We start from the raw sequence: 18,118 nt of genomic DNA on the forward strand, positions 1-18,118 counted from the left end.
GAATCTCAGCTCTACCAGTGACTGTCACTATGACCTCCACAAGTTACTTAATCCCTCAAACTGTTTTTTGTGTGTGTTCATGTGTGTGCGTGTATGTGTGTGTGTAATAAATAATATTTAAATAATGCCATTGAGGATTTAAATTTAAATGAAAACTTGAAAATATCTAGCATATAGTGAGTAATGCCTTGTAAATATTTCTTTTAAAAACAAAACAAGAGGGAAGCCTGGGTGGCTCACGGTTTTGTGAATTTGAGCCCCACAGGGGCTCTGCACTGAGTGTGTGGAGCCTGCTTGGGATTCTCCCTCTCTGCCCCTTCCCCCCACTCATACTCTCTCTCTGTCTCTCAAAATAAATAAATAAACTTTAAAAAACTGTAAAAATTAAAAAAAAATAAAACAAAGAGCCCTGGCAATTACAGAATATCAAGTTTTACATTTCTTTTAAAAAATTGAAGAAATCTATAATGTAGATGTAAGCCAGTGTAATTTAGGGTACTTACTTCAGGGTACCCATAAAGTAATAGTTTTATAATAATACTAAGACATTATTTGCCTTTTTCATTCTCATTCTCTTATGAATTCAGTTTTCAGAGTCTATATGATATACTGTGTGATGTCACAACAGATTGAGTGAAAAAGCAGATATGGGAATCCAGCTGTCTTATGTTAATCCAGATATTAAAGAGATTTGCAAAAATGTAAAACAATGCTACTCTTATCACCAACTTTTTCTTTTGTTTTGGAAAATTTAGTTATTTTAAAATAAAGTGTTACTATGCAGTGGTGTTTATTATTTTTACAATAAATAACAAATATTTTTAAATTGCTGTTTTAATTTCTATTTTAACTTCTATTTAATTTATAATTTAATTACTATAAATAGATATAACCTACATAAACAAAAGCTCTTTGAGGGGCTCAGTGATTTTTAAAGGTACAAAAGTATCCTGAGACCAAAAAGTTTGAGAACTGTTGTGTAAGCAGAAAGTACCATGTTTTCCGTAAGAAGAAACCATGGTTGACTAATCTATTGGAAATAGTTTATTTAAGTACATGAACATGAGACAATTTTAAAAAATTCTTTAAGTTTAGCCTAACAAAAATACACACACACACACACACACACACACACACACACACGGGGATTAAGTGGAATGAGTTGCTATGGATAATTTATACAGAACTGGAAAATTTAAAAAGGAAATTCTTTTGGGTGAAGAAATGTGACTAATTAGTCTGATCTATACACTGAAAAGATGATTTGGAAGAATTATGGTCAAGTGGAAAGATCATTGAATTAGGAATGAAGAGACCGGTTTTATGTTCTGTTCCTGGCTCCTCAATTCCATAAATGTATTTTTGAGTAAGTAAGCTCTTTTTCTGTTTTGGATTTGCACTTCTTCAAATGAATGAGAATAAATAATTCCCACCTTGTTTTTTCTTTCATGCATTCAACAAATATTGTTTATTTAGTGTACTATGTTCTATTCTAAGTTATTGTGGATATAGTGATAAAATATGCAAGGTCCTGATGAAAGAAGGAAACAGTTCAATAAGAAAGGCAGGGATAAGCAAGTAAATAAATATATAAGCAATTATAAATTGTGATAAGAACTAGGAAGGATCAGATAATGTAAATTAAAGAGAAAATGCTACAGACTTACTTACATAGCACCAACAGGGATGGTTTCTTTGAGGCAATGATATTTAAACTGAGACCAGATATGTGAGAAGGAGCAGAGGGAATAGTCTTCAGCAACAAGAATTGTGTGTACAAAGTCCCTCAGGTGTGCCAAAAGTATGTAGACCTGAGGAATGGTAAAACAGTACAGAGTTGGGAGAAGTAGGTCATGCAGAGCCTTATACTCTCTGAAAAGAAACCTTCAGTTTAGATGTGTAAAGGGCTGAAATGTGTTCAAGGCTTAGAGATTTGTAAGGGATTCTTTGACCAGAGTGGGATGTTAGTGAATGCAACTTAAATATATTAAGGTGGTTTGGGTGGAGAATGAGCACCATTTCTCACAATTGTTCCTGGTTGATGTTCATAGGGACAGACAAATGATTGAGAGAGTGATTTTAAATCAGTATTAAAATGCTTAGGTTCTTACTACTGATAATTTGTTCAAAAGACTTAAGTTTCTTTTTTTGATTAGGTTCTTTAACTTACTCAAAATATATGTTAGATAACTATATATCAGATTTTTCTACAAATTACATCTGTTTATTTCAGTGCTCTTCTTTTTAATGAAGTAAAATATATTACCACCCTGGAAGACCTACAGAACATAGAAAATTCTCTGAAAGGAAAAGCAAACATTGCATTCTCATATGTAAGAGCCATCGGAACACCAGGTATTGAGCTTTTCTTTTAATCTTTGTTGTGCCTGTACACTTTTCTGAGAATGTTGAAGGACTTAAAATGGCATCCTTACTAGTATGTTTTCTTTCTTTAAACAAGCAGCATAGTATCGTGGTTGAAAAAAACCCTGGAGCCAGATTGCCTAGGTTAGATACCCTGTCCCGACAACTTACAGTATGACCTTGGACAACTTAATGTAACTTTAGGCTTTTTAATCAGTAAAATGGTGAAAATAATTTGTGCCTACCTTTTAGTGTTATTGTGAGGACCAAATGAATTCAAATAATTAAAGTATTTCCTGGCGTATAGTAGTGTTCTGGAAGTGTTAATTACTATTTTTATTTCCTTATAGTCCTCATGGTACCTGGTATAGTAGTCTATAGTATTTGATAAATGTTGACTAAATGCTTTTCTTTTTTAATATATACCATTTATGACTTTTTCCTGATTTAAAAAAAAATGTATAGTTCTGACAGCATCATCTTGAGCATTAATATATAATTTTGTAGTAAAGAAGTTTATAAACATGAACAAAGTATAGTTATGCTTTCAGGACTTTTATTTGTTAATGGTTGTAACTTGATCATGTTAATATAAAATGTTAAAGATATTTTAAAAATCACATATGCTCTAGGAAATAAAATCATTTATTGTAAATCACTGTTTAAAAAATGTTTATTTTTGAGAGAGAGAGAGAGAGAGAGAAAGAGGGAGGGGCAGAGAGAGGGGAACAGAGGATCCAAAGTGGGTTCTGCGCTAACAGCAGAGAGCCTGATGTGGCGCTCGAACCCACAAACTGTGAGATAATGACCTGAGCCAAAGTCAGCTGCTCTACTGACTAAGCCACGCAGGCACCCTGGAAATCACAATTTTTATCAACATAAAGCTTGATGGCTACATAGCATGCCACTGAATTTAATATACTTGTAAAATAATACTCTACAGTCAGCCTGTTTTTGTTTACATTTCAGGGTTTTCAGGTTACTGTTCATAGTTTTTATTTGTCCTCAGTGAAGGGATGAGCTAGAGAGGGTTTACATTGCTACAGTGGAACCAGAACTCCCTGATGTATATTTTAACAGGATCAATCTGACTTCTATGTTTGGAATAGACTGGAAGTAGCAACAGTAGAATAAGGAAGGAAAATTAGGTAGTTATTCCAATAAGGCAGGCGAAAGATGATGGTGGGTGGCTTGGACCAGGGTGTGAGCAGTGGAGGTGGCAATAAATTTGAATTCTAGCAGTATTTTGGATGTAGGACTAACTGAATTTTCTGACATATTAGATTCCGAGTGAGGGAGAAATAGCAGAGACAAGGGTGGCTCTGGGGTTTTAGCCTGAGTTACTTTAAAGGTGAAATTGCTGATAACTGAGGTGGGGAAGATTGGAAATAGTTTGGAGAGGAAGCTCTAGACTTTTTGGACATCATGCTTGTGAAATACCCTTTATACGCCCAAGAAGAGATATCAGCAAGGTAGCTGGATATTACTAATCTGCATTTGATGGTAAAGATATACACTAGGGTTATAAATTTGGGAGATAAAGCTGTGAGACCAGAAGAGATCACAAAGCAAATGATCCTAGATGGAAAAGAGAAGACTGAACTGTTTAGATCTGTCAACATTTACAGGTCACTGAAGTGAGAAGGAACCAGTAAAGGGAAGGAATGGACTGTGTAGTAGAGATGCCCTGTAAGCAAAGATAAGATCTTGAGGAAGAGATAGCAACAGTTGTGTCAATGATGCTGAAGGGTTACTTAAGATAAGAGCTGCCTATTGGCCATTCTTAGCAGTATGGAATTTGTTGGTGACCTTGACAAGTTTCTGTAGAGTGCTAAGGGTAAATGCCTAATGGGGATACAAGAGAATAGGTAGAAAGCAACTGGAGACTGTGAATATGGAGACTCATTAGAGAAATTTCTCGAAAAATGGGGCAGTGGTTGGAAGAGTATGTGTGTCAAGTGAAGAATTTCTTAAGAAACATATTTGTATGTTGACAAGAAAGATCCAGTAGGAAGGGGTAAATACAGCATGGAGGAAAAAGTGGGGAGAATTACTGAAGCAACATCTCTGAGTAGACAAGAGGGGATTGAATCTAGTGAATGAGGGGAGGGTTGGTTCTTTGTTGGGAGCACAGAAAATTCATCTGTGGTAAAAGGAGGGAAGACAAAGAATATGGGCCTCAATTTTAAGTGGGTAGATAAATATAATGCTTATGGAAGTTTCTTTGGTTTTGCTTTTTTAATTGGCTGTGTTTTCTCAGTGAACTAGAAATAAAATCATCAGATAGCTTGAGGAGAGAAGAGATTAAATAGTTGTTTTAGAAGGCCTGAAAATAAAGAATGGTTGCTAGGCAGCAATAAGAGTTGATATCAGTAATCTAAAGTGAGATCAGTATTATGGTGATGCTTACAGGTTTTTTGGTTTTTGCCCCCTCCAGCCATGTTTACTTTTATAGGTGTAAGTACAGAATAGGCAGAGTGGCTGATTTAACCTGGATTGTATTTTAGCCAGACAGGCAGGGGAGTGATTATATAAAGACTGACCATGGAATGTAAGCTGGGTTAAGAGGGAAGAGAAGACTTGAAGGAGTGAAGGACAGTGAAAATGGTAAGACTGTAGTTCCTGGAGGATTATGTACTAGACAGAGTAACTTTGAGATGGAGGGGTGTGTGTATTTATGGAGGGAAGAGGTAGTGCTGGGGATGCTAGACACTGAGATTTTGGAGGGGTTTGCAGTGATTGGGTTATTACAAGGCCTGGAGTAGGATCATAGCAGTGAGTGGTTAAGGTAGATTTGAAGAGAGATCACTGAAGTGTCTAGAGAAGACCAAAGACTGAGAGGCTAGGATTTTGCAAGGATCATCTATGGGGATAATAAAATCACAAAGGATTATAATGGGAGTAGTATTGGAGAGAGTAACAGTGTGACAGAAGCCAATTTTGTGTGTGTGTGTGTGTGTGTGTGTGTGTGTGTGTGTGTGTGTAATGAGGGGAGTTGTCTCTGGCTGGGGTGGTCATCTACCACTCAAAGGCAGAATGGTGAGGGGAATACTCTGATGATAATTGACTCAAATGGTAGAAGATCCACGGGGAAGAAGAAGATGACTGCCTGGAAATGGCAGTGAGGAAAAAAGGGAAAATGAAATGAAAAGGAAGAAATATTTCAAATAAATACTTTGAAAATATTTCCCAGAACTGAAGGATTTGAGCTTCCAAACTGAAAGGGCTCACTGAATCCCAGCGTAATGGATGAATGGATGAATGCTTTGCCACACCAAAGCATCTTATTATGCAGTTTCAGAATATTGGGAACTAACACTGTTCTAAAATGTTCCAGAAATAATGAAAGAGTGTATACATTTAAAGGATCAAGCATCAGAATGGCATTTGTCCTCTTAGTTGCAGCCCTAGAAACTGAAGAAAATGGAGCAATGCTATCGAAATTCTTAGGGGAAATTACTTGAACCTAGAATTCAATATGCAGACAACTACAGTTAGTTACAGTATAGAATAAGGACACTTTCAGAAGTGTAAGTTCGCAAAACGTGTATTTCCTATATCCTCTCACAGGAAGGTGGTAGAGAATGGGAGCAAGGGAGCAAAACAGTTAAGAAGATGTGGGTAACAGACCCATAACTAGTGAAGAAATTGAATCAGTTATCAAAAGTCTCCCAGAGTCCCGGGACAGATGACTTCCCAGGGGTAATTCTACCAGACATTTAAAGCAAAGTTAATACCTATTCTTCTCAATCTGTTCCAAAAAAATAGAAATGGAAGGAAAGCTTCCAGGCTCATTCTATGAAGCCAGCATTACCTTGATTCCCAAACCAGACAGAGACCCCACTAAAAAGGAGAATTACAGGCCAATATCCCTGACGAGCATGGATGCAAAAATTATCAACAAGATACTAGCAAGTTGAATTCAACAGCATATAAAAAGAATTATTCACCATGATCAAGTGGGATTCATTCCTGGGCTGCAGGGCTGGTTCAATATTTGCAAATCAATGTGATACATCACATTAATAAAAGAAAGGGTAAGAACCATGTGATCCTGTCAATAGATGCAGAGTAAGTATTTGACAAAATACAGCATCCTTTCTTAATAAAAACCCTCAAGAAAGTCGGGATAGAGGGAACATACCTAAACATCATAGAAGACATATGTGAAAAGCCCACAGCTAGTATCATCCTCAGTGGGGAAAAACTGAGAGCTTTCCCCCTGAGATCAGGAACATGACAGGGATATCACTCTCACCACTGTTGTTTAACATAGTGTTGGATGTCCTAGCATCAGCAATCAGACAACAAAATGAAATAAAAGACCTCAAAATCGGCAGAGAAGTCAAACTTTCACTTTTCGCAGACAACATGATACTCTACCTGAAAACCTGAAAGACTCCATCATCAGACTGCTAGAACTGATACATGAATTCAGCAAAGTTGCAGGGTACAAAATCAGTGTACAGAAATCGGTTGCATTTCTATGCACCAATAATGAAGCAACAGAAAGGGAAATAAACTGGCCCATTGACAATTGCACCAAGAACCATAACATACCTAGGAATAAACATAACCAAAGATTTAAAAGATCTATGTGCTGGAAACTATAGAAAGCTTATGAAGGAAATTGAAGAAGACACAAAGAAATGAAAAAACATTCCATGCTCATGGATTGGAAGGATAAGTATTGTTAAAATGTAAGTACTACCCAAAGCAATATAGACATTCAATGCAATCCCAATCAAAATTGCACCAGCAGCCTTCTCAAAGCTAGAACAAACAATCCTAAAATTTGTATGGAACCACAAAAGACCCCAAATAGCCAAAGTAATCTTGAAAAAAGAAAACCAAAGCGGGAGGCATCACAATCCTGGACTTTAGCCTCTACTACCAAGCTGTAATCATCAAGACAGTATGGTATTGGCACAAAAACAGACACATAGATCAATGGAATAGAATAGAGAACCTAGAAATGGATCCATAAATGTATGGCCAGCTAATCTTTGACAAAGCAGGAAAGAGTATCCAATGGAAAAAAGACAGTCACTTTAGTAAATGGTGCTGGGAGAACTGGACAGCAACATGCAGAAGAATGAAACTGTACCACTTTCTTACACCATACACAAAAATAAACTCAAAATGGATGAAGGACCTAAATGTGAGACAGGAAACCATCAAACCCCAGAGGAGAAAGCAGGCAACAACCTCTTTGATCTCAGCCACAGCAATTTCTTACTCGATACATCTCCAAAGGCAAGGGAATTGAAAGGAAAAATGAACTACTGGGACCTCATCAAGATAAACTTCTGCACTGCAAAGGAAACAGTCAACAAAACTAAAAGGCAACAGATGGAATGGGAAAAGATATTTGCAAATGACATATCATATAAAGGGTTAGTATAAAAAAATCTATAAAGAACTTAACCAAACTCAGCACCTGAAAAACAAATAATTCAGTGAAGAAATGGGCAGAAGACATGAATAGACACAATTTTCCAAAGAAGATATCCAGATGGCCAACAGGCACATGAAAAGATGCTCAACCTCACTCATCGTTAGGGAAATACAAATCAAAACCCCACTGAGATAACCAGCTCACACTGGTCAGAGTGGTTAAAATTAACAACTCAGGAAACAACAGACGCTGGCGAGGATGTGGAGAAACGGGAACCCTCTTGCACTGTTGGTGGGAATGCAAACTGGTGCAGCCAATCTGGAAAACAGTATGGAGGTTCCTCAAAAAATTAAAAATAGAACTACCCTATGACCCAGGAATAGCACTACTAGGAATTTATCCAAAGGATACAGGAGTGCTGATTCATAGGGGCACATGTACCCCAGTATTTATAGCAGCACTTTCAACCATAGCCAAATTATGGAAAGAGCCCAAATGTCCATCAACTGATGAATGGATAAAGAAGATGTGATATATATATATATATATATATATATATATATATATATATACACACACACACACACACACACACACACACACACACACACACAAACACATACACACATACATACATATACATACATACACACACACACGCAATGGAATACTACTTGGCAATGAGAAAGAATGAAGTCTGGCCATTTGCAGCAACGTGGATGGAACTGGAAGGTATTATGCTAAGTGAAATAAGTCAGAGAAAGATAGATATCATATGTTTTCACTCATATGTGGAACTTGAGAAACTTAACAGAAGACCATGGGGGAAGGGAAGAGGAAAAAATAGTTATAAACAAAGAGGGAGGGAGGCAAATCATAAGAGACTCTGAAATATAGAGAACAAACTGGAGGTTGATGGGGGGCGGGGGAGGGGGAAATGGGTGATGGGCATTGAGGAGGGCACTTGGGATGAGCAGTGGGTGTTGCATGTAGGCGGTGAGCCATGGGAATCTGCCCCCAAAACCAAGAGCACACTGTACACACTGTATGTTAGCCAATTTGGCAATAAATCATATTTAAAAAAAAGAAAGAAGATATGGGTAACAGGCCAAAGGACCCAACACAAGAGAAAGAGTAAGAGAATTCCTAGGATGATGACGAAGTGAGTTCCCAGGATGAAAGCCATGCAGCACATCAAGTTGCAGTAGTCTACATTGCAGCAAACCAGAAGGCTGTGCAGAAATGTCTCCAGGATGAGGAGGCCAATAGTGTGCCAGATCTGTTTGGAGTATTGAGAGCATTAGCCAGTTGTGGAAGAATTTAGAAAGAAATTTAAGTAGAAATTAAAAAGTTATAGCCAGTGGAAAAGGTAGTTGTTCGAGAAAAGAGAAATGTTCATTTTACACCCTATGTCTCACTTGTAAATAATATTTGCTGAGTTACAACCATGTAAATACTGATATTTGAGCTAATAAAAATTAGAACTATATTGGGATTATCGAGGGGATAGAAATATGTATGTTTGTGAAGCGAGGTTTTGGGAAAGAGCTAATTTGTCATCTGCCAAAGTGGGAAGTCAATAGGTAATAGCAATAACACTTAAAAAAAATCAGGAAATAAGAGTGTGAGAATGTCATTTAAAGACTTGGAGGTAAATACCAAAAGAAACAGAGAATTGAAAGCAGGTGTCTCTTGGGAATTGAAAATGGGGAGAAATTATTGTTTTTCTTTATATGCTTTGTGGAATTGTTTCTTTTTGAGCTATATATAAGAATAAGTTTGATTAAAAGATAACCAAGCCAGAAACAATAAGCAGGCATATACACATCTAAAATATATAAAAGTCGGATGGTAGATGCATAGTCTCTCCCCCACTACAAGGAAGAAACTGTACAGATTTGTCATATGTTATATTCTCAAGTATAACTCACTTTTATTCCCTCTTAACTCTTCTCTTTCCTTGAATAGAATAGACTTTTCATAACTGCTTTAACTGCCTGCATTTTCCCAACTGGGATCTCTACAAGGGATTTTTCTTTATAATAGAGCCTAAAAGGCTGTAGGGCAATATTCAGAAGAGAGTCACACAAACTGGCTCCTCATGTCTCCCAACTCCCTTATCTCTTCTTCAGAGCATAGAGCGGTCATGGAAGCTGCTTTTGTGTATGGGACCACGTACCAGTTTGTCCTGACCACGGAAATTGCCCTTTTGGAAAGTATTGGGTAAGTACAAGAGGCATATGTGAACAATTTTAAGTTTGCTTCTTTTACATTACTTACTCAACATCTCCATCAGACTCACATTGTGGACTTACCCGAAAGGAATTGTAAGCAGATGTGAATATATAAATGAAACCAGAAATCCCCTTCATTACTATTGTCTGCTGTTCTACAGTCTGAAAATGATTTTAAATATACAGAGGTGATATTAGGCTAAGGTGAACAAAGTCAAAATGGATAAGCCACAAGATGTGATCCCATGAGTGGCCAAGTGTATTTTAGGATTACATCTCCCACAGTGATCAGATAGGTGATAAAATAACAGCTTTCATAACTAAGCTCCAGAAGTTCTTTCTGAGAGTTCTGTAAGTTATTTTGTCAGAATAGTCTTAAATATATTTAAGTACCGTTTTTGAGCAGAACGTTTTAAATGTTTATTTTTCATGTCTAGTTTCTAGCTTACAATTTCAGGTTGAGACCTTCTTTTGACTTTTTGCCTGGGCAACCTAGGGTTGAAGTTTTTCTTTAGTACTTACAGATACAAGGAATAGCCATGTATTTTAAAGATGTGGCTTTAAAATGCTTGTCAGGAAAATTAACCCAAAGCCAAGCAAAATGGTGATTCTGTGACTTACACCATGCAAGAGTTTTTAATGAGCCCTCTTGCTAACCTCTCAGAAAACAGTGACTGTTTGATATACTATACACAATTAAACCCCAGACATTTTACAACTTTGTAAATTTAGAGGTTAGAGCATAGAAAGCAGATTAAGTGAAATGGTTTTTTGAGAGGAGTGGGTAGGCAGAGAATTAAGTTCCTGAGAAGAGACGTTCTGTTTTTACCACTCTGTACAAAGTTAGCTCGTATTCCTTTTTACATTATCTGTTCGTGAACTGTCACTCTGCTGGTTCCCTTATTAACGAGTTAAATAAAACTCTGATGCATGTTTACTGTTTGTATAAAAATTAATATTTTTAGCAATTTGAGACTTGTGTTGACGGTACCACAGAGCTTTGCCCTAAGTCATGGAGTCTTGAGATAACGATGAGCAGCTGGTTTGCTACTCCCAGTGTAGACTGGGGGAAGCCTTCTTATTCTCATCTCATGGCGGTTCTATCCTAGCTCCACAGTTTTTCTGAGGGTTAATTGTTTATACTTTTTTGTGTGTGTCACTAGCGTCTTTATTTATTATTTTCAACTTTATAGTTGTAAATAAAGGTGACATGCCTAAAACATAGAGGGGTGTTTATTAGCAATTTAAATTAAGTTATTTATTTATTATGTATATAGGTTCTGTCATTTTATCTTACAAATTCTGTTCAGCAAGATATACTATATACATAGTATATTTTCTGATCTATGGCTAAACATGGTAATGTTCTGGAGGGGTTTTTGCTTTCCCTTATTTTTAAAATGAGAATTTTAAGATATCCAGTTATTCTTTTTTTTTCTTTTGTATACTTTTGAGTGTATGATGCATTGGAGATGTTTGAATACTCATTTTTTCATGGGTAGCAAAATGGTGAGTGATCATACCTAGACCTGATATGACAGGAAGGTACTGTGGATTCAGAGTACAGTAGTCATATGGCATGACTTCTAGATGAAGAAGTTGGCTATGACTTTGGGTTGTCTCTTAGTAGAGGAGAGGTGAATGCATTTTTTCCTTTGTTCATTCTTTTACTCAACAAATATTTATTGAATGCCTTCTGTGTGGTAGGCACTATTCTAGTTGCTGGGGCTGTAACACTGGATAAGTCTAGTATATTAGTTGTTATAGCACATTGCGCCTGAATTTGTTTGAAATTATATGTTGGTTAAGGGAGGTGTACATGATAGGTAGTATAAGAGGTAGATACCATAGGAACACCAGGGGTTTCTGTTACCTCCCCGTACTCCCTTCTTTAAGAATCTGTGTATAGACCAAGAAACATGTTACACCCTCACCCCATTTATCACTGTCAGTTAAATCAGAGATGGCCATCTGATCCATGGTCAGCCAGCCCACTGGCTTATCTGAGCAAATTAGGTCCCCTCTCAGGAACTTGGAATTGAGCATGGAGAAACTAAACTGTACACTGTTTTGGCTCTCTTGCTTATAGGAATTTTTTGCCCATGTAGAAGTAAAGCAGAGAGAATTGTCATATGTGTGTGTGTGTGTGTGTGTGTGTGTGTGTGTGTATACACACACACACATATATATATATATATATATATATATACATATATATATTTTTTAATGTTTATTTTGGAAGGAGAGAGAGGAAGAGCATGAGCAGGGGAAGAGCAGAGAGAGAGAGAGAGAGAGAGAGAGAGAGAGACAGAATCCGAAACAGGCTCCAGGCTGTGAGCTGTCAGCACAGAGCCTGATGCAGGGCTCAGACTCATGAACCGTGAGATCATGACTTGAGCCAAAGTCGGTGCTTAACTGACTGAGCCACCTAGGCGCCCCGAGAGAGTTGTCATTATAGAGAGAGTTGGGAGCTGAAAGGTATTAATGGCAAAATGAAGGTCCCTTGAACTCTTGCTATTCAGATTTATACGTTCATTCTCTGATCCACTTACTTGAATTTTCCTTGTATCCTGTAGTATATACTTCTACACTTCCAATAAGTAGCCCCCCACTACCTTTTTGGTTACCTACAACCCATGATCTCTGATTCAGTAATTTTCCAGTATTATTTTATTATTTCAGAGATTATGATATGAGGTCCAACCTCAGCTGGGTCCTCCTGCTTTCAGCACTTTACTTTCAGTATATTTAGGGTTCTCCTTAAAAAATTACATACTTTGATTGGGTCTTGGCTATATATTTCCTTTGTCTAAAGTACCCATTTGTCTTATCTTCTTGGAGAAGTCATTCTTTTCTTTACTGTTTTTAATCTCTGTGATCTTCCTCTCCCTTTCTTTCTTCTCCCTGACTTGAAGCAGAATGAAATATTTCTGTTTCTCATAGCACTTTGCATGTTACAGCACTTATAAACTACATTAAAGAAACTAAATGTATTCACTTTATTCTAAGCCCCTCAAGTATTTGAATTATCTTATTCATCTGAGTCTTTTGTATTTAGTACACATTAAGTAATCCTTGAGTGATCATTTCTTTAATCAGTAAATCTATTAGAAATTGGTTTATCATTAAATTTGAAATCAGTGAACCTCAGATCTCAGTTTAAGCATGTATCAAGAATTGAAATAACATTTTAAAAATAAAAATTTACAGTTTTTACCAAACCCTACTAATGCCATATGGAGATTTTTAAAATGTTATTTTAATTTTGGCAAACCTTACTTACCCACTATAAGTTTACCTTTGAATTGTCATATTGACAGGATGCCAGAACTCAAATTATAAGCCATATTTGCTGAGTTTTGTAATATTTCAGATACAAACTCACAAACTCCCACAAACTGTCACATGGTTTCTATCTTAAGGCATGTTTTGGCTGAAGTTTATTCAAAACAGATTTGAGTTTAAATTAAACCTAGAAAATTTGTGTTACAAGGCTTTATTTAGCATAGTTCTAGAAAAGCAACTACATTTGAAGATAATCTCCTTGTCCTCAAGGTGACAGTCTTTTATTAAAAAAAAAAAAAAAAATTGTGTAGACCTGCCTGTAATCTAATTTAGAAACTACCGTATTAAAGAGCTCAGGGAAAAAAGTTGCTTATACAACTCAAAAACTGTACCTTCTTTTTCGCTTAGGTCCATTTTATTTTGTTTTACTGTTTTACATTTTTACTAAAAAGGTAATTCAATAGCATGAGACTTAAAGGCAAAGATACTTGGAACTATGTCTTTCTGGATGGTAGAAAGATCATACGTTGAACTTCTTCATGTGTTGTCTTGTGTCCCTAATTTTTAATTTGCAGCACTGAGGCCATAGAAAATGCACATTTCTACTTTTTTCATTGTAAACAAGTCTTGGATTTGACCCAGCAATGTAGAAGAACACTGATGGAACAGCCACTGGCTACACTAAACATTCATCGATTTATTAAGACAATGGAAGCACCTCTGCTGGTATGTTTCTTACTTTAATATATTAGATAATTCATACATAAAATTTATTAAGTTTTCATCCATAGATATGCTAAATTTTATTTAGATGTGCTCTATCTTTTCCCATTTCCTTGGACATACTCATTGAGGGTGATTTATGAGTAACTACTTATTAAAGGTAGAATAGAATAATATTCATGAAATTATATTTTAATGCCTGGAAGTATTGTTGCATTGAAATCCAAATATAGCTTCGTGTAAGTGGAAATATTCTGTGGTAGTTTTTTTTTTTAAATAAATATTTCTTTTTTTTTTTTTAATTTATTTCAGAGAGAGAGAGAGAGAACATGAGCAGGGGAGGGGCAGAGAGAGAGGGGGAGAGAGAATCCCAAGAAGATCGTGTGGAGCCAGATGTGGGGCTCGAACTCATGAATCTAGATCAGGACCTGAGCCAAAATCAAGAGTGAGCAGCTTAAGTGATTGAGCCATCCAGGCCCCCCTATGTGGTAGTTATAATGAACTGCAACCACTCCAAGATCACAAAGATCATATCATGGTTAGGAAAGACTTCTTTTGTGAATGTTTTGATGGCTACTTTAAAAGTTGGTAAATATTGGACTATAGCATTTCTGGTGCCCCACTTTCCTTAGTGCTAGCTGGGAAGAATTTATAGAGATGGTGATCATCAGACCTTTCTCTCTGAAAGTTTGAAGGATTGTCCTGAGCATGCACAAAACCTCAGTAGGCCTTCTTACTGAGTACTTCCTTTGTAAATAAAAATGATGCATGTGTATTATAAATAATCCAAACAGTGTGGCAAAATATAAAGAAAAAAAATTTTTAAGCCATCTAATCCTGGAACTCAGAAATATTAGATGTCAGATGACCATCACACCAGTCTGTACCCATATAGATACATACAGTGTCTGTGGGTGTGTGGATTAATAGACACATCCTATTGTATGTGCTACTTTATAGTAAGAAATTTATATTCTTACTTGAATTCAGCAGAGGAAAAAGAAGGTGATGTGAAAAGAAGGATTACGGAAATTTTGATATATCATTTGTTCATTTGTGGGCTCTTTAGGAAATGTTTTGAATGTTGAAAATGATTATGAAAAACATTAAGAAATTAATTATTTTTTTAAAAAAAACTACACATTTTCATTTTAGATAGAATTGATCTACTTTTTGCTGTGAAAAATGAGAAAATCAAGTTAATATATTTATTTCCATCTTAGCTCCTCTTACCCTTCTTTCATTTTTTTAACGTTTATTTATTTTTAAGAGAGAGACAGAGTGCCAGTGGGGGAGGGGCAGAGAGAGAGGGAGACACAGAATCTGAAGCAGGCTTCAGGATCTGAGGTGTCAGCACAGAGCCCCGCGTGGGGCTTGAACCCACGAACTGTGAGATCATGATCTGAGCCCAAGTCAGACACTTAACCGACTGAGCCACCCAGGCGGCCCTCCTCTTACCCCTCTGATTTTTGTTAGTTTTATGTTATTTTTAATTATTAAGGTTTGTAATACTTGTATTTTATTTTGTAACTATAATTCCCTCCTCTTATAAAAGCTTTTCTTCTACATTTAAATAGATTCAGAGTTTATCAGCCCCAGTTTTACTGGCTTCATTCCAGAGTTTATTTTGAGTCAGTTTTTGTTTGGTTGGATTTTGCCTTCAAATATTTTTTTTTAAAGCAGTATATAAATCTTTTTCCTTTCCTTTCACATGGCAGAGGGGGCATATTTCTTACTTCTTGGAGAGAATATCCCCTGAATTTGTTTTATCTTCCATTTCAGCATAGAACCCTGAGAAAGACACCAGCTCACGTTCAGTTCTTCACAAGCCTCAGTTCTCTCTAGACTCCTTTCCTTCTTACCCAATGCAGAAATATTACTAAGAATTCTCAGGATTTTGTCTACTCACCAGTACTACTTTTGCTCTTTGAGGCAGGACTAGAACTAATCCCAAGTTTTACTAAAAATATGCATTTCCTTTTTTGACTACCACATTCTGGCTTGAAGTCCTGTCCCATTCCTAAAGTTTCTGCTTATTAGTTTTGTTTTGCTATGTTTTAAAACTGTTTTTTTGTTTTTTTTTTAATTTTTTTTTTTCAACGTTTATTTATTTATCTTTGGGACAGAGAGAGACAGAGCATGAGCGGGGGAGGGGCAGCGAGAGAGGGAGACACAGAATCGGAAACAGGCTCCAGGCTCCGAGCCATCAGCCCAGAGCCTGACGCGGGGCTCGAACTCACGGACCGCGAGATCGTGACCTGGCTGAAGTCGGCCACTTAACTGACTGCGCCACCCAGGCGCCCCTAAAACTGTTTTTTTTTTTAAAGATAGATAATGAGGAGAGCAATTTTCTGGTGTTACTTCACTTTACTATATGTACTTATCAGAAATTATGGAAAGTTAGTTCTTAAATTTTTTTTAATGTTTATTTTTGAGACACAAACATACACAGCATGAGCCGGGGAGGGGCAGAGAGAGAGGGAGACACAGAATCTGAAACAGGCTCCAGGCTCTGAGCTGTCAGCACAGAGCCTGATGTGCTTGAACTCACAGACCGTGAGATCATAACCTGAGCCGAAGTCAGATGCTCAACCGACTGAGCCATCCAGGTGCCCCTGTAATGCTAGTTTTGACATTAAAAAACAAAAACTCTGAAGATTATATAATGACTTGGTATTCAGTGAAATGTGGCCTTCCTTGAAAGCACGATGCCATGTACACCATTTGTATTATATTATATGTGAATGGCAGCTCCTGAAACATACATTCTAGAAAGAACAAGGTAAATGGCACTCCTAGAACTGTGCAGAGCAGGTGCCCCTGCTCCAAGCCACTATTCACCCAATAGTAATTACTAGTAATACTAGTCAATCCAAGTCCCTTCTAAAATGGAGTTTGTTTCCTGGTACAGGCACTCTGGAAAACAGTGCGGAAGTTCCTCAAAAAATCAAAAATAGAATTACCCTAAGGGCAGCCTGTGTGGCTCAGTTGGTTAAGCGTCCAACTCTTGACTTTGGCTCAGGTCATGATGTTGTGGTTTGTAAGTTCAAGCCCTGCATCAGGATCTGCACGCTGACAGTGTGGAGCCTGCTTGGGATTCTCTCTCTCCCTCTTTCTCTGCCCCTCCCCCACTCACTCTCTCTCAAAATAAATAAACTTAAAAAAAAAAAGAATTACCTTACAACCCAGCATTAGCACTACTAGTGCTATTGTATCCAAAGGATACAAAAATGCTGATTCATAGGAGCACATATACCCCAATGTTTATAGCAGCGCTATCAACAATAGCCAAATTATGGAAAGAGCTCAAATGTCCATCAACTGATGAATGGATAAAGAAGATGGGGTATATATACAATGGAATACTATTCAGCGATGAAAAAAAAGAAATCTTGCCATATGCAACAACATGGATGGAACTGGAGGGTATTATGCTAAGTGAAATAAGTCAGTCAGAGAAAGACAGATTTCATATGTTTTCACTCATTTGTGGAATTTGAGAAACAACAGAAGACCATGGGGGAAGAAAAAAAATAGTTACAGAGAGGGAGGCAAACCATAAGAGACTCTTAACCTCTAAACTCTAAACCTTGGTGTCAGCCTAGAAAGCCTTGGCAGTCCAGAAGCACAGATTAGTGGATTTGTCCCCATCAGAACAGAGCAAATGAATGCAAAGTACAGAAAAGGGAGACAAGCCTTGATGTAAGGTTCCCTGAGACTCTTGGTGGGATGGCTAAAGCTTACCCTTGCAGGAATGGGAAGATGATAAAGGGTTCTGAGCTAGTTTGGTCACTTTTCCATCTTGGTATTTTAAACATTTGGCTACATCAGTATTTGAGGTTGTTTTTGTTCTTGGAGAAAACACTGGAGGTTAAAAAACAAAGGCCAAACACTGACAGAAAACACCTCGTAGAACAAGATTTGATGTACCTGGTTTATGCCTTTTGATGGTATAGTAAGCTAGAACAGGGGATGGGGGTGGCAGTAGAGAGGTCCTTGAAGGTAGTACCTAAATCTAATTACTTCTTACAAGTTCTTAACAATAAGACTTAGTAGTAGTTTACTTTGGTAGTGTTTCTTACTTTGTTCTTATTTTCTCACAACCCCACTGATG

General features: G+C 37.0%; 1 protein-coding gene across 4 annotated transcripts in view; it reads left to right on the forward strand.

The window, feature by feature from the left end:
* The window catches only part of TXNDC16 (thioredoxin domain containing 16), a 144,649-nt gene that overhangs the window by 45,923 nt on the left and 80,608 nt on the right, over positions 1–18,118 (forward strand). For all 4 annotated transcript variants that reach the window (XM_086709752.1, XM_086709753.1, XM_086709755.1 and 1 more), the window contains 3 exons: positions 2,234–2,355; positions 9,895–9,985; positions 13,857–14,007. In XM_086709752.1, coding sequence (XP_086565878.1) covers positions 2,234–2,355; positions 9,895–9,985; positions 13,857–14,007 — 364 coding nt within the window. The remainder of the gene's footprint in view (positions 1–2,233; positions 2,356–9,894; positions 9,986–13,856; positions 14,008–18,118) is intronic.

Source organism: Puma concolor, chromosome B3 (assembly GCF_028749965.1).
Source record: "Puma concolor isolate L17-30 chromosome B3, mPumCon1.1.hap2, whole genome shotgun sequence".
Lineage (NCBI taxonomy): Eukaryota > Metazoa > Chordata > Mammalia > Carnivora > Felidae > Puma > Puma concolor.